Source organism: Gavia stellata, chromosome 13 (genome assembly GCF_030936135.1).
Source record: "Gavia stellata isolate bGavSte3 chromosome 13, bGavSte3.hap2, whole genome shotgun sequence".
NCBI lineage: Eukaryota > Metazoa > Chordata > Aves > Gaviiformes > Gaviidae > Gavia > Gavia stellata.
This window is the reverse complement of record NC_082606.1, coordinates 16,306,263-16,332,513: the sequence shown is the minus strand read 5'-3', so window position 1 is coordinate 16,332,513 and position 26,251 is coordinate 16,306,263. Positions and strand designations below refer to the sequence as shown.

The following is a 26,251-nucleotide window of genomic DNA, read 5'->3' as shown; positions in this document are numbered from 1 at the left end:
TCATTTAAATCATACTGGGTCAGAGAGAAGGTACCTGAGCAAAGAGGATGGCTGTTTTGTCCCCTGCAACACCCACGGCCATGCAAAGGTGCAGGGCAAAACTCTTGGCATTTATAGGTCAGCCATAAGAACAAGCTGCAGGAAAGTGTTTGCAATATGCCTGAGAGTTTGGTGGTGGCTGACATCCTGGGCATTATCAAGCTGTTGCCCTGCCTCTGTCCCTCTGTGTGCTTGCACCGCTATGTCCACCGCTACGTTGGAGGAACAACCGCATCCCCCTGCCTCCGCAAGTCCGCATTTCTCACCACCGTGCACTCTCTCTGCCTCTGCACTCCACAAAGCCCGCGGGACCCGGCATGAAAGATCCCATCCCAACAAGTAATACATCATTTTCCTCACTTCGGTTTTCAAATATATTCTTTCGTCAATTTTTAATTTTTTTTTTTCAAGTCAGCCCTCAGACTGCTGCCAATTTAAGCACTGTGCGCAGTGTTACAAGAGCTTCTCATTTCCACTTTGCCTGACAGGTATCTGCGTCCCTCTGACACCGCCTCTGTTCCCCAGCTGCTTCAGATAGCAATAGTTACCCTAAGCGTTTTACACAGAGTTATTGAAACCACTGACTAATCTGCCCAGAAATGAATATCCACTGGGAAAGAATCTGGTTGGGCTCGTGTTCCTTAATTGCTGATTAATGCCAATTATGGTACAGCTGATCCACCAGTACCACAGATCGCCACATCAAAGAGCCAACCAGCAAAGGAAGCCCCTAAGTTAGAACAGCAACAGCCCTGTTGCAAACTTCTTTTCAGCCAGAGAGCACTTCATAAACATTAATTTGTTACGCCTCGCTCATTCCCTGGGGAGGCAGGAGCTGTTATATTCATTACGCAGATGGCAAAACAGTGGCACGGAGCAGGACCACAGTTTCTCCAAGGTCCCCAGAGGAAACGATGCCAGTTGTGGGCACTCAACAGGGAACAGACCCAGCTCTCAGGCTCCCAACCTCTCCAGGAGACCTGGGGTCTAGAAGCACTTGGTAAAGCCAGATGGCCAGGGTATGAGAGCAGTCACCAAAGGAGACACACACTGTGGACAGGAAAGCACACAACTGCTGCAGCCTGCATCTGGGACCTTCCCTGCCCAGGCAGTGCCAGCGATGCTCTCCTGTTCTTCAGAAGGCTGGCGGAGGAGCTGATCAAGGCCCAGGATAAATCTTAGCTCCCTCAAGTCTCTTTACTCTGCCATCTGCTCCAGCAATACCTTATGTCATCTAGAAAGGCCAGAGCTGCCCTCCAGAAAGCCCAGGAGCGGTACAAGCCCGAGAGCCTGAAGTGTCAGTAGGAGCATCCTGTGGGGAAACGCGATTTAGTGGAGTTTACAAGCTGAGGATGGAAACTGAGGAGCATGGGAGATCTCGGCAGGCAAGGAGGCACCGAGCACTACAGGGGAGTTGCAAATGGGAACAAGAAGAGCTGAGGGCAAAACCACAGCGAGAGCAGCAGGAAGCCTCGAGGAATGAGGTTTTGTTGATTTTTTTAGGCTGTTTGGATGCTGCATTGTCTGGAATTATTGTCCTTCATCTGTGTCTCTCCAGCGCTCCTACTCTGCTGATTGTTTTGGAAACAAAGGCTGCCACCATGACTCTTCTTCTCTTGATAATTACCCCACTAGATGGTTATCAAAACAAGTTGCCTTCTGCACCAAAATATATCAGATGAATGTCATTAGTCTTCCCAGGGGAGAGCTCCCAGCTCCAGATTTTGTTTCAAGACCATGTTTTGGTACCTGCCAGTGTGTGACAAGCTCTAAAACACACACCTCAGGGCACAGGGAGGGCTGTGCTTTCCCCAGGGGAAGAGGGGACAGCAAGCAGAGGAACACAGGTTTGCGCTGGGATCATGACGCTCCTACAGAACAATTTGACTACTGCCCACCAAACGAGTGGCAGGTATTTGTGGTGGCCTTCAATCAGAAGGATGGGATGAAGGGCTTTGATCCCACAAACACATGTGAAACACAGTATATATTTGCAAGAGAAGGTATGAAATGCCTGGAAAGTCCCCTGCAGCCAGCAAAGCAGAGGTGAGGTGAGTGGGAAGCCCCCCAAGCAGTGCACTGGGGGTTTGCTGTGGGGGGGCTGCTGTTGTCCAAGGAGAACCTTACTCCACCCCGCAGCAGAGGGTGAGCTTTGCAGGGCGGGGAAGATCTGGCACATCACAGCAGGGCAGTAAATGAAGACCTAAGCCCAAAATGCGTGGCGGCTGTGAATTAGGAGTCTCCATTCAAAGGAGGGAGGAAGGACCAGGGTTTCTTTCCTACAAGCTTTTTCCAGCAAGTGGTCTAGCTGTGAATTTTTGCTCCAGCAGTCAGCTCCAAGCTGAACAAACTACATGACTGCCAGACCCTTCTCTGACCCAGTTTCATTTGGGGTCTGAAAATAAGTCTCCCTCTCTCCCTCTTCCCTCTCACATCAATTCACCTAAATGCACAAGGCATTTAAAGCACTTCAGCCCAATCTTATTTCACACCTTATAATTCTGTGCAAGCCTTTGCGTCTGGCTGCCCCACTTGTGTCATTGGCATGTGCTGATCAAGTATCAGCAGAGATGAGGGACAGGGAAGGGGGCTGAGCTCCCAGGCCTCCGGATGGGGAGGCACTGCAACATGGAAATTCCCAGGATCGTGACTATCCAAAACCCATTTTCCCCCCACCAGAGGATTTCACGTCTGAGAAAAAGGGAAACAGCTTTACTTAAAAAATAATTTCTTTCCTCTTCTCCATCATCTATCATCAGAAGCCCTGCCTGCCACCACAGCCAGGACATGTCCTCCTCTATGTACGCTGCTCCTCAAAGAAGTGCCCATACCAGGGCAAAAACATGCAAAAACATACACTTCTAATGGCACTTTCATATTTGCACAGGCAACAAAATGTAAGAGATGACAGTCCACAAGCATGAATTCAAGTGTCAAAACCAGCCCGTGCACAGAGAAAACCGAGCTGAGCGATACCAAAATTGCCAGCAGAAAGCAGGGAGAGTGTGCACACAACCTGCAGCATGTGGGACACGTGGGATGGCCGGTGGGGAAGCGTGTGAGAGAAAAGCAGAGAGCAATGCTGCAGCACAGAGCACGTGGCAGGGAGCAAAGGGGTGCAGGAGAGGGGCTGGAGAGCGCGTGAGCGCACACGTGTGGGGCTGAAAGCGTAACGCTGCTGAACATTTACTCTCACTTTACATTACAGATTTAATGGCTTTTAACAGGAGACTTTGTAAGCGATCAGGAATTGGAACAAAAGGAGCTGGGGGAATAATTATTCTAACCAGGGGAGCTAAAGAACATGGCAAAATCGCGTGCTGAGCAATCATGCTAATTAAAGGCACCCAGAAGAATCAGGATAGAAACACCAAATGGTTTTCACTCTGCTGCCCTAATCCACTAACTGCCTCATCACTTTGACTCCCACCAGCTGTGGGGAGGATGGCTCTGGGTGAGTTGGTTTGTAGTAATAAAGGATGGAGCTAAACAAGTAACATGGATGGTTGGTTCCTTCTGCAATGGGCTGAAGTGATGCTTGGCCTGCCACACTGAACAGGGGCTGCTTTGCCCCAGCAGCCTGGCGAGGGATGACCAAATGCCCCCACAGCCTCCGGCTGAGCAGCAAGGATCCAAACACACTTCCCAGAGAGCAGAACAGACGCTGGCAACTACCAGCATTAGGTTAAACAGCCCACAGTCACAACCCTGGTCCTTGTGGGCTGGTCAGCCCTGCTGCATGACTGCCTCTGCAATTAGCTGTGTTACGTGGCTCAGAACGGTGGTCTGTCCTGGGCTGTGTCCGGGAGCGTGTTTCCAGTGCCACACCAGAGCTCTGGCAGCACTGGACATGCTGCTTCCTTGTCTACACAGCTTTGATCATCACTGGGTTGGGTCCACTCCCGTTGCTACAGGAGTTTTCAAAGGTAAGGACATCTTCTATGCAGTGGGCATCATCCTGGTCTTCTACTGCTTAAAATGCTAGCTGGGGTTCATGCCATGCTAGCGCCAGAAAAGCAAGAACTAACACTGTAACATGGGCAAATTTTCACATGGAAAAAGTGGAGACTAGGAAAATGTCCCTGCTGTAGAGAAAGGAAATGAACACAATATCGCTCCAAAAGACTAGAAGCTTTACAGACCCAAATAAAAACTTCCATGCACTCAGCTTGGTGTAAAACCCAAGACAGACTCCTCAAGGAGCTGTCAAGTCTCAACCTGTTGGGGATGTCAGGGGAAGATCTTCCTCGGACATTGCTGGAGTCCAAGGGGCATTACATGGCAAGGCAGATGGGTGCAGAAAAGACGATTAAAACAAGAAGACGCACAGTGGTGACATCACATGCTGAGTACAAATTAGTCTCTCTCTGTCCTTTCCAACCTCCAGGAGAAGGTCCACCTCTGATAACTGCTTGGGTGAGATGCGAGTGCTTTTCTCTCCAGCAGTGCAGACCTGGGTTTTGTTGCAGCAGTCACCTGCATTGGCACAGAGTGAGAGCTGTACGTAGGGGAGGTGGGGCAGCAGAAAAGCAAATGCTAACAATTGCCATCAAGTAACAGCTTTCTATTTAACAAGCAATGGTTTGTTTGTTAATCAACAGGTCCATTAACACGGAGCAAATGCCTCTATAATGGACACCCACAGGATCACAAGCTGAACTATTCGTGTGTGGCATCTTTTGATTGATTCACCCTAAAGATCATCAAGTAAATGAGAGAGGATGTAATATTTCTGCAGGAAACATTCCACAGCGGATACATTGATTGCAACACTCAGCCAGCTGCTGTGTGCCAGTCTCTTCTTAAAGAGACTTCATATTTAATTCTCTGATTAAATATTTCGAAAGCGAGAACAAATCAGGGACATTGGCTTGACCGTGCCAGGCGCTTGGCCCATGGAGACCCGGTACCCTGCCAAGGAGGATCACATAAGTGGCCGATGTCCAGCCTGCTCCCTCTCTTCCTGCCCTCCAGGCTCACGATCCCATTCCCTTGGTCCTTGCCCAGCCACACAGATCACTGCCACTCCGCTGCCTGGCCTCTTCCTGCCACCGCTAAATCCTTGACCCAAGCCAAGGGAGCTTGCTTGGTGGCACACCAGGAACACAGATCTATTGACTCATTCATTCAACTCCCACCCGCAGCTAAAGCTGCAAAATCATGGTCCGTTTTGCCTGACAGTGACTCCTGCTCTGTCACCACAACGAATCCATTTTTAATCGAAAGCCCTGAACTGCCCAACAGGACGGGAGGAGGCAGGGCTGAGAATGGGGAAAAGCCTGAGAACAACAGAAGAAAGCCCAGGACCCGTAAGGAAAATAGCAATGAAACCATCAGCTGAATAATTTGCCACACCAGCAATCCCAGCTGGCAGAGATGGCCCGCAAGCCAGAGCTAAGCGCTTGCTGCAATCTTCAGTTTGCAAAAGCAGGTTCTTTTTCCCACAGACCAAACAGTGGGCTGACACCTCCTTTATAAGCTGCTGAAAAAACACCGTCTTCTGAACAAGCTCTGCAAAAACACAGTGACACTTCCAGTTTATGAGCAAGCCCTGCCACCGCTCACCAAGCCTCAGCCTTGGAGCTGTTGAAGCCGCTCTGAACGAGACCAGCGGGGCCAGGGGACCCGGGCTGTTGAAATGATATGCTTATTTCACATGCAAATGAGCCACACAAATTGAGACCAGACCCTCCTTTTCCCCTCTGAGCTACTCATAAATAACAGAGGCGTAACGCAGGTGAAGGGTCTCTGAGGCAGATGAAACACAGAGGTACAAAGGACCGAGCATCTAATTGGAGACAAAAGGAGAAAACTAAACACTCACCCAGGTCCCATGGGCAGACACAGCTAACCATCCCCTCCGGAGATAAGCTCCATCAAGAGGGCATCCAGCTCGTTGGAATAATGACTCCTTGAGGCAAATCAGAGGTGCCAGCAGCTACAAATGAGGGCCTTTCTCTGCTGTAGCTTCCATCCTTTCCCCCCTTCAGCACCATCAGGATAAAAAAACCAAAAAGAGCCTGCAGGTCCCATTCAGGCTGAACTACGTGTGCCATCACAGCCAGGCAACAAGGTAAGTGCTGCAGGTATAAGCTTGGCCATGGATGCTGGGCTCCTGCCCCCACTTTCTTTCTTTTCAAAGAAAATAAAATCGCGTTTGTATCGACTACTGAGAAAACAAGACAACATTATACAGGACACGACCCTCCACAATCAGATTAGGTCATTGCAACATCATAACCAGCACAGAATATGTAGCCCTGAGAGCGTATAGGATCAAGGAGAATGATTTTATGCAGCAAACATTAGAAGACAAAAGGAAAATTAATCATATCGGGACATCAAGCTAAACCAGAGTGTGAGATAAGTTTGGAGCGGCAGGAGCAAACAGCACTCCTGTCTCAGGGCTTCTCTCCCTGTGTCCCCACTCAAACTGGCCTCCCACTTCTCCGAGCTGGTCATTAAAAACATGGCAAGTGCTGGGAAATATCTTTGCCACTTTCTGCACAGCTTCCTCGCTTCCCCATCCCTGGAGCTCTGATGGTTTCCAAAAGAGTAAAGCCACTATCCACAGACCAGTTTTCCAGCCATGACCCTCACTGTGTCAGCAAAATGCCCAACAGCAACACGCTCAAGGTGCCGATTTCAGGAGTGCTGAGATCTGTTTAGATAGGGGACTTAACATCCTACTTTTGCTGTAAGTCACCACTTCTGTGTCTATATATACATTGCACAGAGATCATCAGAAAATGAAAACCAAACACATGGTCCAGCTGTGTAGACTTTCACCATCATGGCTTGGCATCCAGCTCCCCTCCCATCTCACATCTCTGAGACGTCCCCTGTCCATGCACTCTTCCTCAGAGTACTCCTACACAGGTCATCCGCTGTCCCAGCTCTCTCATCCCCTCTCCTGAGCGCTCAGTCTCCCATAGGAAAGCCCTCATCACCCAGCTGCAGAGCTATCACCAGCAGAGACAAATCCATAAAGCTGCTTCAACCCAAACATCCCTCTACGAGCGGGGACGGAGGTCTCCAGCAGTCCAGGTGCACATGTTGGTAGGTATTTATGGTGATGTGGAGGCCACCACGTATCTCTGGAAAGGTGACGGTGGGTTAGCACTAGGTGTAGCAGCAGTGCTGTTCATCACTACACCAGGACTGTGAGGATCTAGGTGTGGAGCCTGTGCCCTGTGTGAGCTGGGAGGTGAGTACTGCCACTCCAGGCAGGTCAAAACCCAGCTCAGCACAACTCCACCAGCGCCTGTTTCACCCCATCAAGCAGAGGAATATGCACCAAATATATTCATCCTGCAACATGCAGGAAGGAGGACACAAACCCTCCTAAAACCTGTGATTTACATAGCAGTCTGTGGCAGTGGTTTCCCAACTGCATAATGAGTACATTAACTTTAGCTAAGCTGATTCTCCAGAGATGAAGGGATGGAAAAGAATAATCGAAGCAAACTGTGATAGAGTTTTTGATTAAGCAGCTGATGATCAATAAAAGTTATCTGCAGGGCACAGACTGTTAATGAGCTACCATTCCTATAGCAAAGAAACACCTGAGCCCACGGTCCCTGCTCAACACAGCCCACAGAGGTCAGCAAGACCTGCTCCTCCAGGACTGACAACGTGAGAACATGGGCCTCCGAGTCCACAGGTCTCCCCTGCCCTCGTTCCTGTTAAAAGGGCGATGGTGGAAGAAGGAAAAGAAATAATCTTAAAGAGGAACGTGGCTAGAAAGAGAGGAAGGAAAAGGGTTAACAGCCTGATTCAAGGCTTGAGATGCTATGTTTAGGGGGAAAAAAACAAATTGAAAAGGCATTCACAACCTTCTCAGACAGCTCCATTAATTTAAAGAGGCCTTAGAGCTCTGCAGCTGTAACACCAGCACCTAGCACACCTACAGAAAGGAGCAAGAAGGACCAGCCAGCCGGGCTACCAGCTCTCTGCAAAGAGTGATGCAAGGCACAAAATGACCCACAGCGCACCCCGCAATTACTGTCCCGTTATCCCTTCCCCCACGGTGATGTCACTGCAAAGAAGTATTACATGTTAAATCTTAATACTTATTAATATCTTAAATTCACCCCCAAAGATTCTAAGGCACTAAAGAGTGGACTTCATAGAGAACTCCCCAAAATAACGTAGCCACTTGTTTAACAGCACGCCACAGCAAGGCTGCGCAAAGATTTCAGAGAGCAAGTGGAAAGAAGAGACAGAGAAGAGACAAGACTCACATCGGCAGAGACATAGAATATCATTACCTCTGCCTGAATTCAGCCATTTCACTGTAACTAATCATTTTACTCTTCCAGAAATGTTCGGAGAACTGTTAGTGACCACAGGCAGCTGCTAGGATCTTTGTATTACATTTCCTCCCAAAGTTGCCTCCTCTGACAGCCCAGCCCAGCCTGCCTACAAAAGGGATTTGTTTTCCCAAAACTCACTTAGCCTTCCCATCCTTGAAGGGTCTAGGGAAAGCTGAGAAAAAATCAGCAGACAGGATACTCTTTCTGGAGCGTCCCAAAGGGAACAGAGGGGATGAACAGCACATTAGGACTTCTCCCCCAATTTCTCAAATTCTCACAGAACTGGGGTTTGCAATTGCCCTCTGCAGAGACCACATCAAGACAGATCATTAATACTACTTGACACTGAGAATCTCTTGTATTAAAAAAACACTGCTATTACTTAGTTCAAATCTCTATATTATTCATAAGATCCATATCTATCATGGATATAGTATTTACACTGCTATGGGGAAATGTAATAAATAAGGCAATAAACGCTTCCTTCCTCCAGGTCAAGATGAAAGTCTGCATCTTGGAGAGTGGCACTTTTCTTGGGCAGCACAGCTCGTATCCCAGGCTCCCTGCTAAATTTCTTCAGCCAGGAACTAAAGCCAAGGTAAAAAATAACTGCTCTTCCTCCAAGCCCAGCACTTGGGCTCCAACCAACTCCAACTCCAACTCCAACCAAGCAGGCCAGAAGGCAATGCCTAGGTGGAATAAAGTCGGCAGAGCTCCTAGGAGGTCAGCAAGGAAAGGTCTCTTCAGAATTTGTCAAGAGCAAAGCAGAAACATGTTAGACTGTAGCACGGCCCCCATGAAGGTGGAAAGGGAAAATTTGATCTAACCTATCTGGAAAGGAGCAGGAAAAGCTCAGAATTGCTATTTTGTGGGATCATAATATACAGCTGACAGCTCCCAGAACTTGTTTGTCCATCTAAACTCCTGACTCCAAAAGACTTCAGGTGACGACTCATAAACATGCAACTTGGTCCAGCGGGCTGAACATAGGCCAGACTGCTAGTTGTCAGCATCCTGGTGTGACCTTGAGCAAACTGATGTCTTTCCAGCTGCCTCTCCTCATCCATAAAATGGAGATAAAGATGCTTGGCAGCCCTTTGATGGGCTGGAAGAAATGCCTCTTTCCAGGAAATAGCGGAGGTGCAAGATGCCAGGTTACTTCTCCTTAAGAAAAGGATAAAATATGCCACATTCCTCAAATACTCAGTTGCCTGCTGTGCTCTCGATAAGGTTCCCCTGACATCTGGGCTCTGCTGGGATCTGGCATGAGAGCAGGACTGTCCCACCCCATCTCTGGAATTTACCCAGAATTTATTTTTAACACAGCCCTCAGTGTGAACATTCGTGGTGGGATTCATATGAATTCATGCTGATCTCTGCTCTGAGCTAGCCTCGCCCTGGCTGCGCCAATAGCCAGGACTGTCAAGAGAACAGACAGCACAATCTCCCCCACCCTGAACAAGGTGTCTAACATGGGGCGGACCCAAAGCATCCTACCTTTTTCCACATGTAGAAAGGAAGCTTTGGACAGCCACCTCAGATGGAGCTTCTCCTGCTGTCCGGGAGCAACTAACTTGTCCTAGACCATAAGACACATCAAACAGGGCCCTAAGCTGGGCTTAAAATGACCTTTCAAAACCACGGAGCCCTTTGCCAAGCTCTTTCTTTCTTTTTGGTTTTGGATTGTGAGCAATGGGGCAGAGCAGAATCTGTGGCCCATCTGAAAGAAGACTTGAAGATTGGGCTGCAACTTTCTGGTATATCAAGACCTTAGGCAGGGCTTGAAGCATGAGGTCCTTTGCTTTGGTATACACCTGATGGCCGTCATCTCCCCTTGCTCAATGCTCCACATCAATTACAGCGCAGAGACGTAAAATGACTGATACTTTTAATACAAAGGGCCTGTCATTTATTTATTAGCTGGCGACAGGCCCTGCAGTCCAGGATGGATGCATTATAAATCAACTGCATTTCTAACCATTAAAAATTCATCCAATTCATAATGTAGGACACCCATAATTTCCTTATTAGTGTTGAGTGTGAAGGATTTTTCTTTCTCCTCCCTTGGTTTTACTTTGCTTCTTTGCCTTCCCAAAGATCTCGCTCATCTGAGGATTAGCTTAGCTTAATCCTGCAAGAGGAAGGTGGAGGGGTGGGAAGGGCTGGGGGAAGGGAGACAAGGGCTGAAGTAATTCTGTTCCAGTGTTTTCTTCTAATTGCAGATTTGCCATATATGCTTAGGAGACTTAGCTGCCTTGTCTCCTAGTCACAATTACGGGAGCCAGAAAGACTGCTCGTCCTGAATTTAAGAGATACTTGTAGGGAAAAAAAAATTAAATAGATCCCCTTTCCCTCGCAAAGGGGAAAAAAAGGAGGTATGGTGGTGGGACAGGGAAGGATGACGTAAAACCTGTTAAAATGTATTAGCGAGATAAGAACCTGTGCCCAAACATTACAAAACAGTACATTTCAAACAGATCAAACATGTATGTGTATACATATATATATAAAAAAAATAGGTAGGTATGGTAACCTTCAGACTCAGTGCTCCAATTAATTGAGGGAAAATAGGTTAGTAGAGCCAAAAGAAAGGTGTGACATTTTTGCAGACCCATGACTGTGTCAGAGAACGGCAGGTTCTGCTGTGACATCAGCAACAAATAGGAACTTGGAACTAACATCAGGAAAAGCCAAGTCTGCACAAAGCTGTAAGTCATGGCTAGTTCACATACTGCATCCTGTATTGAGCACACTTAGCTGGACACAGCAGGACAGCCCAATCATTGATACACATACAGAAATTTTTATGCTTTCACTGTGTCTCTGTTTGTTCCTCTCTCCTAAACATATTTATCCAGGTAGAGGCAGGGAGAGGGAGCCCAAAACCCAGATTCAAGCAGGGTTCAGCATTAGGTAACTTGCAGTCTGTTTAGGAATGAGCGTGCAGGAATCTAAAAATGGATTATGCCATAAACCCTGCCTTAATGGGAGACAAGCCCGGGCATCGAGAGCAATCCTTACATGCTGTGAATTCAATGTACTTTTCACCTCGAGACACTTGCGTACAAATCTTACATCAGCTACACATGGAAATGGGTTTGCTGAGTTCTCAGCTGGGTCTGTTCACTTCAGTAAATCACGCCAAGTTCAACAAGGCTAGTGCTTTACGCTTAACCGCAGTGCAAGACAGCTGCTTAAAGTCAGGGCTTCAGGAGCACACCAGCAGAAGTGCTGCTTCCATTAGCAGCATCACCTTCCTCCATCCCACCAACCCCACCGATAGTGAACCCACTCCCTGTCCGCACCCACGACTGACGAGAGCAAGACAGCCAGAAGGATGCTGAGGCAGGCTGGAAATGTTCCACAACTAAGAATGACAATTTCTGCATTTTTGTTATATCATACATGAAGCAATCAAGCTCCGCTCTTCAGAGAGCAATGCTGCTCTGCCTGCCCCGTGCCACCGGGAGACACGAGCCATCACTGCCTGTGCACACCATCTCCCCAGAGCCAGCCACCACACTAGTCTGGGAAACAACAGTCCCCTTTGACATAAGAAGCTCTTTAGGCAGAATTTCTTTTTACATGGGTCTTTCCCCAGCTTTCAGGACCGAACGGGGTATTTTGGGCTGTCTCGCCCAAAAGAAGCACTTCAAGGTAGGTTTTTATTTTTTTAACCTGACATACAGATTCATTGCTGGATCTTCAGCTGTACTTCTTGTCCCACAGGGCAGCGCTACTAATAATGTTCCTGCTGTGTGTGCGGTCGTGCAAAACTGCTCCAACTCCTAAACAATAGCAGCTATTTTTAATTAGGAATTGTAATTTAACCAGACAATGAACAAAAAATTTGAGCCTGCAATCTTATAACCAGAGAGACAGCTCCTGTCTGACCATGATGAGTCCCCACGCACTTCTGAGAGCTAGATTTTAAACCTGAAAACCGGCCCAGTTAAACTAAAACATCATAACACAATGTCCTTGCAAACTCTGGGGCGTCCCGGTGCCTTCAGGGGTACCCCACAGCCAGGTACCATGGGCACATTCCCCTTGTCGCAGGAACGCAGAGGTACCCTAGCCTCCAGATACTTTCCCAACAGCCAAGCATTATAAACCGCAGTAAACTCATTAAAAAGCAAGACAAATGTTTAACTGACAGCAAAAACAAATCAGTACCACAACTCCACCCACACACACATACACACACCAGCTATTTTTAAAGTGACCCACAGAAAAATTCACACAATCAATAAGCCCTTAGGAAAATGCTCTTGAACCCCCTTTGTTCCCCCTGACACCAGGGCTGCCTGAGTTTGCAATAGCCTCAGGTCATGCACTGTGTTGCTACCTCTTGTCTTGCAGGGATGATACCACAGGAACGAGGAGTGTTGGCTGATGAACGGAGCCCTCCTTTCTCTGGCATGGACACCTCCTTCAGGTTTAAGAGCACCACGGGGTCAAGAGCACTACAAGTGCCACTGGATAGTGAGAAGCACCAATACCTGGGCACGCAGCCAATAACGCAGGGAATGAAAACCTGGTTTATCCCCATTTCATCCCACTCCTCTTCTCTCACCCTGCTACAATGAGTCTCGACTCATGCCAGCCCATGGGTGAAAAGCACGCCCGTGCCACCGAGCTCTGAACACCCACTAGAAATTGGAGACGCAACCATCTTTGATGGCTTCGGGCAATCCCTAGCAGGAGAACTGCCTGGTCAGGACCATCGTGGCATCCCTGTCTTTGCAGAGGAAAGGCACTCAGCTGAAATCCACGTCTGCTTCAGCAGCATCAGTCATGAGGCAGAGGTTATCGGTGCGTAGGTATCACCATGCAGGAAGCTGAGCCATGGGGAGTGAAGAATCACACAGAATCACAGAATCACTAAGGTTGGAAAAGACCTGTAAGATCATCAAGTCCAACCATCAACCCAACGCCTCCATGCCCACTAAACCATGTCCCGCAGTGCCACGTCCACATGTTCCCTAAACACCTCCAGCGATGGTGACTCCACCACCTCCCTGGGCAGCCCACTCCAATGCCTCACTACTCCCCCAGCAAAGAAATTTTTCCCAATATCCAGCCTAAACCCCCCCTGGCCAACTTGGGGCCATTTTCTTTTGTCTTGTCACTTGTCACTTGGGAGAAGAGACCAACACCCACTTCTCTGTAACCCAAGAAGAGCCAATTCAACAAGTGTTTTATACCGTGCCCATCCCACGGTGCATGGGTGAGCAGGTGGGGAACACATGCCCATGTATGCAGAGACGGTGGTGCATGCATGGAGGGCAGGGAATGCTGCAAGAGCAGTGGGAGCGTGCGTGAGCCCCTCGGTGAAGGGAGCAGGGGGCTGGATGAAAGACAGAGTATCAGGAGTGCACATACACGTCCTCCATGAGATGGTGCATGTCTTGGGCAGTCCGGCCCAACCCATTTAATGCAGCGACAAGGCTGCCAGGCAGCGAGAGCAGCCTGCTGTGTTAGAGCCACTCCAAATCCAGGAGGAAACCAACTCGGGGCCTCCCCTCATCTGGCTTGTTAAGTGCTTGACAATTCACACATCGTGGGCTTCTTTTCTGAAATCACTCCAGGTGAGCCAACCCTGCTTGCTGGCCCCACAGACACTGAGATTAAATGGTCCAGAGGAGATTCTTTTAGTGCAGAGGAGCAGGCAGAGTTTTGTATAAGAAAATACTTCCCTGTCCACTCTTTGATGTCTGTATCCAGGAGTATTTCCATCACCAGGGCAGCCTCTCTGGAGGCAGGTCAACATTAGCAGCCCAAAGCCATGTTCTGCTTGATTTAAGGGTTTCTCTTCCTAAAAGATCCCCATCACCAGAAATGTCCTGCACAATTTGTTGCTACCCACCACAGCTGTACTGCCAGCGTCGCTTCCCCACGCAGGGGCTGGAGCCTGCTCGGCCCTCTTTGATCTTGGGTGTTGATACAGATTTCTTCAGTAAACACACGCTGAAGTATCAGAGATAGGATCTAAAACCCAAGCAGCTGCAGGAGGTAATTGGCTTGTGTGCAAACCGAGTTGGGTACACACACACATCACATCTGGAGCAAGGCAGGGCTGCACTGGCGGCTGCAGCAGCTCCTTCTAAAGCAGGCAGGGGCCAGGCAGAGCCATGTTTCCCACCCTCCCACACTGCTTTTCTTTCTCTCAATACGATCACCCAGACAACACCTGCAGAGCTGGCTGAGGGGCAAGGTATACACCACAGATTTTGCCAGCCTTTCCAAAACATTCTGAAAAACTCTCATTTCTGTAGCACCATCGTGGCAGGAAGGTCTGAAGATTGACTCACTGAGCATGAGGTTGTAACTCAAAGTCCAGGTGCAATAGGCGGGATGGGCACTCTGCCTCTGCAAACACAGGTTGGACTTCTGAGCTCTGGAAAATGTGGATATTTCTTCCACTTGCTCTGTCAGAGTTGGATGAAACGACGCAGAGCATAAAGTAGCCACAGGTAAGGAAAACTAGCTGAGAGGGCTGGGAAGGTTGGATCGAGTCCCACTGGCCACAGGATCTCTCCTGTTAGTCAGATGTTGCAGCCTGGAGGAGGGGACGAGAAGGCGATGCTGGGCACAGAAGTAGTTCCTTCCTGCTCCGAGGGGGTGCCAGAAGCAGTAATTTTTGTTGCTCGCACTTTTCTTCAGGTACCTGCAACATTTGCTCTGGAAGCAGGCAGCCAGAGCCTGCAGGGTTTCTTCAACATCCAAACCTTTTGCAGGATGTTCACATCAGCACTTGGAGCTCAGAGCAGTTTCTATGAGAGGCAACCACAAACCAGAAGGAAGGGAAATTTGGAGGCAGAAGGTCATTGCAGCGACCTCCAATGCCTTCCACCCACTGGCACCTGAGCGTTGAGGTCAGGGCTTTTCCACAGACCCAAGCCAAAAACCCAGGCTTTGCTAGGACAAATGAGGACACACAGAATAGAGTAGCAAAACACACATAAATGAGAATACAGCTACTCACAGGTCCTCGTTAAATCCTCTAGAAATATCTCATGCAGGTTGACTTAGAAGGACAAGACTGTAAGACAGTGAGGAGCCCCAGTGCAGAAGTCTCAACCCACAAGTGCCTACTTCAGAGCAGTAATGGGCATTGGGTCCTGCTGGAGAAGAGCCCAGGGCTTTCATGTTAGAGGAGAGAAGAGGAAAAGAACAGTTTGGAAAAACTGGAGAAATAGCAGAGACCTGCGGGAGAAACCGAGACCTGTACAGCCTGGACCCAGGCTGGGCACTGGGCAGCACAGTGATGCTGTCACTTCACACTGGGCTCCACATTTATATTGCATGAAAATAATATTTGGCAAATACTCTTATCCAGGGGCGGGGAAGGAAAAGTTTCTCTTTTCCATTACCAACAGGTTCAGTTTTCTTTTTTAGCCAAAAGAAACTGCAAGCATTTATGGCTTTCTTTTTATGTTGTTGTTGCTTTTGGCAAAAATGGGAACATGAACTGACCAAAAATAGAAATGCTGCGTACTTTCTAGCTTCCCATGCCCAGGATGAACAAAACACACTAGGCAAACACAAAGAATTTACAGCAGTAAGGGTAAATATCCTTCCCATTTTTGTTTTCAAGATCTATTAGAAACAGAGGTAAGGAAAGCTATTTGTTTAAAAAATATGATTTTTGAAATGACCACAATGTTCCTTTTAAACTGCACTGAAATACAAGATAAAGACAGGGTACTGAGTGAAAGAGTGCTGATGGCGCTTTTATTGTGTGATTTGCCTTGTTTTTTTCTGAAGTACTTCTTTTTAGCCGATTACCATGTATTTACAGTTAGTGTAATTATATCTAATTACTTAATTAGCATGAATATGTGTAATTACTAACTTCGAATATGTAATTATGTCAGGGCAGCCTGTAATAAATGAGGTTGAAAAAAACCCTCATTAGGACTCTACAGAAGGACGGCTGCTCCACCCGTGTGGAGAATGCATCCCAGTCCCCAGACTGCGCCAGTTCTTGAAGAGGAAAACACAACCAGCTCTGGCCATGTCTGGCGACAACCTCCACCAAAATCAAACCACTTGCCTCAAAAGTCTAGCTTCACAGCACTGATGGGAACTGAGCATCCACTGATGGGAGACAGACAGGGATCTGCAAAGCGTCTGCCCTCCAGATTAATTTTCTCCATCAAGGTTTGGATTTTTTTTTCTCTGATTTGTGTCATTCTTGAGAAGACCTCTTTGGTCAGACAAGAAATACGAAGGAACAGAGCAACTACAAAACTGTGCTGTGGCGTTTAGGTAAAGCTTGAGAGATCAGATCCAAGAACTAATCTCCATCTGATGCATTGTGCTGATAATAAATTACTGTTATTAAAGTAAAACAATCTTCCAAAATGTTTCTTCTGAAACATTATTAGTCTTTCACCACAAAAATCTCCAGCTACTCATAATTACCCATTTCGCAAATTCAAATCTTGAACATCAAGAGATGGAGCTAAAGTTAAAAGTTGCTGTTACTGCCAAGCAGCATACATATGAAAATGATGTCCTACCAACAGCTTCATGAACTTACTTCAAGTCGATGCTCTCTTTTATCCCACTGATCAGGAGCTACCCGTTGTAATGAGCTGACTTTTCCTGCCCAGAGGGACTGATAGCCATTTTCTGGACACAAATGAGGGTAGACTGGACCATGTTTTGCATTACCAAAAGCCCTGGCCATAGGTTGAAGCCATGTGGTCCTACACCCTATCTTCTCATCACATATTCTGTCTACAGTGCTTGCCACAACAAGTCCCATTCTTCTCCTCTCATCTGTTTATTTCCAAATATAGAGAGCTGCAAACTCATCACAACCTGTCGCTCCTCCTGCTGACATCTGCCAAGCAGGTTTCTTTTCCATGTGCGAAAGATCAAGAGAAAAAGACTGTTTTAGCTTATTCTTCTGAAATTGATTTGTGCTTGGACCATACCCATTGCCGAGCTCTTTGGTTAGCCCTTCAGGTAGGGCTGAGGATGGCTGAAACAAGGATTGGTTGCAAACCCTACCGCTGCCCAGCATGCCATGGAGTCACAGTGCAAAGACGGGAGGAGCATCTTCTCAAAGACTCAATGCTTCACCACAAGAAAACAGGGTGATGCAGTTTCTTCCATGGCTCTTTGAGAAGCCCTCAGTCAGGAAGGAAAAGAGGACCCTGAGCCAAGCTTGTCCCTCCTGCTCCTGTAAATCAGGCAGTAACAGAAAGGGGGTAAAAGACAACTGCAAAAATCCCAGAAAGTCAGAGGTGAGAGCTGGCTCCTGCACCCTTCATCCCATCAATGCGAGGACAGCACATCCCCACTGAGGAACACATCTCTATCTCCTTGAGGACACGTTAACGAGAAGAGCGCACAGGACAGCACTGCACAGCGGGTACGAGGGCCTGCAGCTCCGCGGGCAGGGAGCTGCTCTCCATATTTCAGCTGCAATTCCATTATGCAGAGCTAAGTGGCTGGGAATAAACATCTGTCATCCCTGCGTGATAAGCGATGTTTGCTAGTATAGAGGGTGACAGAAATCTATATCACATCAATGTACTATTAATACTGCATTAAGCATATAGAGTTTGCTCTGCTCATTCCAGCGCAGTAATGGGTATCGGCATGTCCTCAAACCAGACAACGTCCAAGAGCACAGGGATGCTTGCAGGAGGAAGGAAGGAGAAATCCTCACGATGGAGAGAGAAATCGCTTGCTGAAGATGTTGTTCTAGCAACACCTCTGTGCAAAGGGGAGACACTGGGTGCCACAGAGCACCTTTACTCATAACTGGATAGGGGCTTTGCAGGAGGTGGGTGGCAGGAGGGAAGTGACAGTTTGCACCAGTACAGGCTCAGCTGGGTATCGAGGCACTCCCCAACCCAGAGGAGCTTTCCTCTCTACAAGTGACAGCAAATGAAGAAGCGTTTGTGTCCAAGCTCTGGACAGGGGGAAAGAAAAACTCTCTGGCATGAAAACCACAGGGAGAACAGGAGCAACAAATATTCTCCAGCTCAAGTTTAAGTTGAGCAGAGCACATCAGATCAAACAAAACCCTTACAGCGAAAGCTCCCCAAAGCATGGTTAATTTAAAAGGTGAACTATGAAACTTTCCAGCCTCAAGCAAAGCCACCAGTGAAGTCAGAAGTTTTGCCCAAGTAAACTCCTGGGGACTAAAATACAATACACACACCAAATCCAACCCTGCCTGAGGTCTCGAAGCCTGGGTTTTGCCTCTTGAATGACAAGCAGATCTAAAAAATATAAGGGCTTTCAGCCTGCTAGCATCCAGCTGTGGTTTGCCTCTTGTTAGCACCTAAAGGGAGTGCCTGTGGGGGGGGGTTGGTTTCAGCCCCACTGCCTCACAGCCCCAGGAAACTTGGAGCTCAGAGGTGGCGATTTGCCGTGGATTTCCAAGTGTGCACAGTTGTCACTAGTACTGCATCTCACCTCCGTGGCACCTTCTACAGGAGGATCGGCTCCAGATGCCTCCCCCAAGCATCTTTGTGAACTCTTCAGATCCTAATCAAATAGCCCCATGAAACTCTGAGGCCAAATCCTGCTGTGAGCAACTTCCCCTGCAACCCACCCAGCTCTGACAAGACCCACAGGGCAAAAGCTTAGAGCAAAACTTAATCCTTTGAGGTTTAAGCTCCACTACTGCACAGCTGCAACAGCACCTGCGTCTTGCAATGGTCAGCACATAGATTAAAGGGATTCGAGAGAGCACAGGAGGGAAGGAAAAAAATAAAGCAGGGGAGCCCCCCCCCCCCCAAGCCATCAGAGTTTGTAAATCATTTTGAGATCAGGCGCTATAAGAAATGTAAAATATATAATTAACGGCACAGAAAAAACACGCTACATTCAGCTTCTCCGCTCCTGCCTAATCACCACCCTCCTCCTCCCCTCTCTACAAACAGACCAAATTTAGCACATTAAAATGAAAATCAAAGGGAAAGCCAGGCATGTTCATTGGGTACACCCCATCACTCCAGCAAGCGGAGCACAGCGGTAACGGCTCAGCCCGGGAGGGGCTGCCCCAGGGACAGCACAGGAGCAGCAGCTGCAGCTCCCCATCCCGACCGGAGGAGCCATGTCCGGGGAGCAGCACGCTCCTGCCAAGCACTTAATGCTGAATGAGTTTCTGCAGGTTGGGAGATCGGCCTCCTCCCTGTTTCCAGGGGCTGTTATGTCTCCTGCTCTCATGAGTCAGCAGCAGCCAAGGGGAGAGCAGAGGCGATTTCAGTGCGGCACTCCCTGCATCCTTTTACCCAGCGCTTTTCTTCTACGCTCAGAATTTAGGAGCGCAAAACGGAGAGGACCACTTGATCACCACCTGCTAGTCTAATGAGCCCGGTTCACAACCCAGATTTATAAGGGGAAGCTGCAAAAGCTTTACAGAAGCCCATGAAAACAAGACAACCAGCATCCAAGCCTCCTGTTCTTTATCTCCACGCATCTGCCCCTTCTATGACCACATGTCCTGAGCTTCTCGGTGGCCCAGTGGGGAGCCAAGGAGGCAGCCCCATGGCTGGGAAACTGCTGGAGGAGGAAGGGGAGGCATGTGCTTTCCCCAGCCAGGCAGCGGTCACTTCCATCCCCACACTTCCAGGCAGCTCTTGCTTACACCTGGGACCTCACACGCGGAGCCGAGGAGGCAGAGCTCAGCTTCAAATGGCACTTTCAGGCAAGGCAGGGAAGGTGACTGGTGGGTGGCAGAGGGAGGGTGAAGGGAGGTGAAGGTGAGAGTGGAAAGTCTTCTCTGGAAGCACCTACATGTATGTTGTGATTTCTGAGACCTGAGATTCACTTTGGTTTCTGGACCATACCAAGACCCACTCTCCTCAAAAACCTCCTTCTCTTCTTCCTCTTAACCTCTTCCTCCTCGCCCTCCTTCCCCTGTCCCCCCAGCCCATCCCCTGGTCCTCGCAGGGGCCTCCGGCCGGATCGGGCACTCACACGTGTCTGGCTTGTGGCAGTTGTGACCTTGCCGGAAGTACTGGGGGTTCTCGATGACAGGAATGCGCGTCATGCCGATCACCACCGTGTCCGGGCCAGCGTCCAGGGACGAGGGCGTCGTGATGCCGTGGTTGATGTGATGGAGGGGACTGGCTGAATCCTCCTCTCCGCTGATCACTGCCACAGGACCTGCAAACACCGCACACACCTGTCAGGCACAACAGGGGAAAGGGGACCCGCGAGACCTGCTGACCGCATGGGTATGGATCACTGCGGGTCGGCAGTGGATCACCACCAGCCCCTGGACAGGATGCCTGTCCTAGCACTCCTGGGAGTTGTCCCATCCCCAGGGCTAGTTTCTCCAGGCAGCTTACAGGGCAGGGAAAACACCTCAAGTTTTCTTTCCTGGTTCTGGGGTACCAGGCTAAAAATCCTGCAGGGGTTAAAGTAGCTACAGGTGACACCACATCAGAGGTGAGTCCTGCACGAAGTTGTCTCCTAGGGTTGTCACAAGATAGATCAGTCACTGTGGTGCCTGTATACCCCGGCATCACAGGCTTCGCAGAATACATAACTGAGCTTAGACTGGAGAAACATCACCCCCAAAGAAGATCTATTGCACCCCAAACCCATATTCACACTATTTCTCTTGCCCAATGTGTTGCCCATCTTGTTTCCCCTCCTCTGGTTTCACCCAGGCACACACACAGAGTCCTTCAGTCAGGCTGATACCTGGGAGCCATGATGTACTGGAGCAGATCCGGCTCAGCTCATGCTGCCTCCCACCGCCACCACCACCACGAAAGGCAACATCTCCCCCTTACCCTCCTGACCCCAAAAAGCTCACAGCACCATTAGACAGGCAAGGAAATGAGGAAAAGTAGTCAGACCCCCAAGATGGGAGTGACGGAAGTCTCCCATTCCTCCACAGCCTCTCTGGTGTTCGTTAATTGCTCTCAGAGGCAGTTTCCCATGGGAGGACCCCTCTCCCATGCTGGCACCACTTGGAGGCCACAGGCACCCAGTGATGGCAGAGAGGAGAGCACCCAGCAAGATACAGAGAAGGCAGTGCCACAACCTTTAGGCTGAGCTGCAACTAACCCAGAAGATTCCCTCCTCCTTGTCTCCTCTAATTCATCTGCCACCACCTCAAGTACTTCTTAACTCCCAATTCCCCATCTGTAGCTTGCTCATGGGACCTGTTATCGATCCTCACCAGGCTGAGAGGGACCTGGCAGAGGGCTCGAGGTGGTCCCTCTGCACTGACCCATGCAAAGTCCTGATGTTGCTGTTCCATGAGCAAGGAGCCCTCAGCACAGTCCACGTGCCTTCCCCAAGTCCCCCAGCACCCACTTATGCATCCTTGTCCACCTCCATAGAGAAGGTCCCCAAAAAACACCAGCACTCCCAAATGCACCCACATCGATCTCCTTCCTGCAGACAGCCAGCCAGCAACCGTCCTCCAGCTCCTTCAGCCTCCTGCCCCAGCCATGACTCCTTACACTCAAGTGCCTGCACCCAAGAGCATCGCTACTCTAATCTTGCCCTAACCTATGGCAGGCTTGCTCCCAAGGTAAAAAGAAATGATGAAGGAAAAAGCATCCATACCTGAGCACCAAACCCTGCTTCCCACACAGAGCTATTTCACAACATTCACCAGTACCCCAATTTTTGGCTTATGCTTTATTTTATTTTTAGACCTTCTAACTTCAGCTTTTGCTATCTGCTGCCAAGGCTGGAAACCTCAGGGGACATCAGGCATTAATACATTATTCCCCACTTCCATCTATTCTCACCCGTTCTGAGGTCCGACCTGCAAACCAACATCACAAACATCTCCATCATGAGTTGAAACCCTCTAATCCATGCTTCAGCCATTCATGCTGTATAGACACAGGATCCCGAGTAGCTGGGCAATGTGGGGACCACATTGCAACCTTCCATCAGAACCACCCTTATATATTCACATGGGAAGAAAAACCACACTCAACTAGAGATGCCCCTTTTCTCCTGTCTGGATGCTACCAGGGGCTACCAGAAGCTCAAGCAAAAATGAGCATAGGTGCTGCATTGAAGCTTCAAACCTATCCGGAGGGGCCAGTCTTTTACCTACGCAACACAGAAAATGTCTCTCTCCCATCAGTAATCTACTTCTAATTGCACAATTACTTTATTATGTAGCACTAGCAACACTCTTCAAGCCATTTTACTCCCTGGAGCTCCTGGGAGGACAGGGCGAACACCAGCTCCATGCAGTCATGCTGCCTGCATTAATCTAGTCTAAAGGCTGCTCAGTTGTGGAGCTTCAAGTATTGTTTGTTCTTCCAAGTGGGATATAATAAAGTTATTGTGTAATTAGCAGAGTCCTGGCAGCCATGACAGGTGTTTTACTCACAAAGAAAAATGTCTCTCTCTTTATTGTGAATGCCTTCTAGCAGGTTCTGGCTTTTCTTACATTACTCCCCAGGCCCGCGTGACTTCCAGCTTTTGAGACGCAAAGGCAAAATTCAGCTCTTGCCGCAAGATGCCTCTGTTGGGACTACGCACGCTGTATTTCTCCAAACACAAAAAGCAAACACGCAATTTTGGTTGGAATGACTTTTGCTCTTTTGCGATGTCAATTCTTTGCATGCAGACCAGGAGGACTGGGTTTTGCATGGTGCGCACGTTCCTTCGGCCGTACCCTGCACCGCTGGCTGGCCCAGCTGTGGTGGGAAGGGGAGACCTGCGCATTTCAGGGTGCAGTTCATAAAACAAGTCATAAAAATATCAGCTGGTATAGACTAGTGTAAATAATTTGAGGAGAGACCATAAAGGTTTCCCTTGCAGTGGAGCAGTGGGAGAGGCTATTGAGGGCTTATTGCTTTCCTTAAGCAGCCAAGGTGTTGCTTCAAAGAAAGGTACCTAATCAGGCAGCGGGATGTGAAAGGCCCCTCTAGTGAATGATGAAGGCAGTCTTCATCATCCTCTGCTTTGAGACCAGAAATCACACCTTTCTCACAAGGAGCAAAGAGGACATCTCCTACAGCATTAGTACTGGAGGGAGATGGTTGGTTTCATAACCAGCCACGGGACATACACCAGGCTGGCACAGACCCTGCCGGGGACCTAGTTCTTGGGGGCTCACAAAGTCCTGCCAGCAGTTAACCCTTGCTGTCCTTGCTTGCACAGCACCTCCTCATTTTTAAGGAACACAGATCATGGCAGTGTCCCTCTGGCACAAGTAGGTTAGAAGGACATGGCTACATCTAACAGAGTAGGGCATGATCAAGGAGGTCGGGTACTTGTGAAATTAAGTACAGCCAGCATCTATTACCCAATGTTCTTATGCCAATTTCCTTGCCAATAAACAGATCCAGAGTCTGACCTTCTTTACACTTCACAGGTTTTTTTCCGCAGCTCACTTCTTAGGAGGACTTTCTACATGTGTTATCCCTAGTTTCATGCCCCAAACCTGTCCAAGATCTATAGGGTAAGAGGGAACCATGTCTCAGCTGATCCACAGTTGCACTCCCATTCCCCAGCAAACACTGGGTCCTGTGAATGGACTTAGCCTCTTAGTCATCCAGCTCAAGTCAATGCTGCCAAGCTTAGACATTTACAAGATCTACCAACCCTCAAAAGCTTCAGAGCCAAACTCTGATGCTCCATGATCATCTCAACGCCTCCACATTCCTGCAAAAGTGGGAAACCCCAAGAACTGCTAAGGCAGTTGCAGTCCTAACACCACAGGGATAGTACACCACAAAAAGAATATTCTACCCTTGCAATAATTCAGGGACAGTTTACTGCCTCTGACTGTATTTCCAGGTGTGGAAAAAACCTAAAATAAATCACATTCTCAAGAGTCCTAAGGAACACACCCAATGGATGCAATGCACTAGCTTTCAAGCTTTCAGAAACATTTCTGACGATGGTAGGCACTGAGCTGGAATGGACTATAACATACCATTCAGCTGATTCATCCCAATATCCTCCACAGGATATAATGGATTAAAGACATGATTTACAGTTGAGGACTTCTCCAAGTTTGTCCTATTAACTTTTTTGGGGGGGGGGGGGGGAAGGTGTAGAAATCTGGACAACATTAACTCCTACAATATAGTCATGGCTCTTTATCACTTTCATTCTCTCGCTCCCATCTCTCCTGGCTGGTCATAGCTGCGATACAGCTCTCTCTAAGCACATGGCCACTCTGTGGCCCCTCTGAGACTCAGACGAGCGCTGGACTTGCTGCACGAACCTGAGACAAACTTTAAAAACACCATTGATATCAAGCAGTCACTGATCACTTTTATAGGTTTGACTATTGCTCTGACACTCAAAATATATACTGCCACTAGTAATTCCTGGAAATAAAGTAGCTACCTAGACTTTAACTTTTTTAATCTATCTTGGCAATAGTGTATATTTTTTTGCTGCTAAGTAAGTAAAGAGTTGAGTTTCTGATGTATAATGCTGATGAATGGCTTTATTTGGGATAATTCTCACTAGCTTTGGCAGTGCATTTTCCAGATAAGGTTAAAGGAAAAAAAGGAGTGAAAAAAACCAGAAAAAATAAAAGATTTAGGTTTACCTTCCACTTGACAGAGAAATGGGCAGAGAGACATAGGAATGAAGCCAGTTTTGTACTGTAAAAACGCAGAATAGTCAAGGGTAGCCTGGGGGAACTCTTGATATACCATCCTATGATCTTAAAACACAATATAAAATATTTTGGAGCTCCTCTGAAACTTAAGATCTAAACAGTGATGCAGTAGCTCTTTCTGTGAATAACTCAGCCTGTGTTATGGACAAACATACTGTGGATATTAACTATAAAAAGGGTCTATCTGTTAATACTTTAAGAAGCCTTCGTACATTCTAAGCATCAAACACGTTACATCTGTGTTCTGAAAGGCTTTCAATGGCTCTCCTTCCATCCAAGCAGGGCTCTCACCAACCAGCAGCATCCACACCGCCTGCAAGGAGAGTTTAGCTGTTCTCCATGCTAATCCCATGCAGTTTTCCTGCCAGGGAAACAATGTCAGCAGCAGCGACAGAGCCACAGAGCTGCAGGGAAAGGCTGGGGAGATATTAGGGCTGCCCAGGGCTTCCCCTGGGCAAAGAGGCGGTCAGCCCCTGCTCCAGCAGTACAGCCACTGCCAACCTGTCCCTTTGCAACGCCAGCGGGAGAGTCAACCACAACGACCAGAAAATTAGGATCAAAATGAATCCGATGTTAACCAAAGAAAGAGCAGTGAGGCAGCTTGAAAATGTTGCTTTTGGAAATGTCACAAGGAGCAATGCTGTTCTTCCTTCCCTCCCACATCTCCTCTACAGCCAACTCCTCTTTCCCAAGACACCCACCTCATTCAAACACCACTGTTCCCGGCCTCATTTCCACCCTCTTTTCTCCCCCAGCCTCCCAGTCAGACTATGCTCCATCCATCCCAGCAATGTTCCAGCTCTTCTTGCTTTGCATCCATCCTGATATTATCATCTCTGCAAATACTGAGCAAATACTCTTCCAGATTACCCCAAAATCTCTGCTTTTCAGAAAATCTATCGTTCTCTATTCAGCGCTCTTCCCTGTGGCTAAACTAGAGTTTTGCTTGGTGTTTTCCTTCACCTTGTTTATGTGGAAGCTCTACAAAATAGGATATACCTTTTAGTCCATGTCTATGAATCGCCTGGTTCATTCACAGTGTGGCATGGACAACTTGTTACTTAAGAAAAATAAAGCAAATAATAATAAATAGCTTAGGGATCCCCTGTTTGCATGATCATATCATAATGGTAAATTATTTATCAAGGCTAAGAGCTATACTTTCTGATAAAACATAGGCTCAGGAATATAGGGTACTTTATAAATAACCACAGATTAGAGAAGATAAGATAATGGTCACTTCATACACATCCTTAACATAATGAATGCTCCAAGGCAGACAGGTGAAGAACAACAA

The 26,251-nt window shown here is 48.2% G+C and overlaps 1 protein-coding gene across 5 annotated transcripts in view; it reads right to left on the bottom strand.

Annotated features, from left to right (window-relative positions):
* Positions 1–26,251, bottom strand: part of NTRK3 (neurotrophic receptor tyrosine kinase 3) — a 215,799-nt gene that overhangs the window by 77,129 nt on the left and 112,419 nt on the right. For all 5 annotated transcript variants that reach the window (XM_059823721.1, XM_059823720.1, XM_059823722.1 and 2 more), the window contains one exon: positions 20,307–20,495. In XM_059823721.1, coding sequence (XP_059679704.1) covers positions 20,307–20,495 — 189 coding nt within the window. The remainder of the gene's footprint in view (positions 1–20,306; positions 20,496–26,251) is intronic.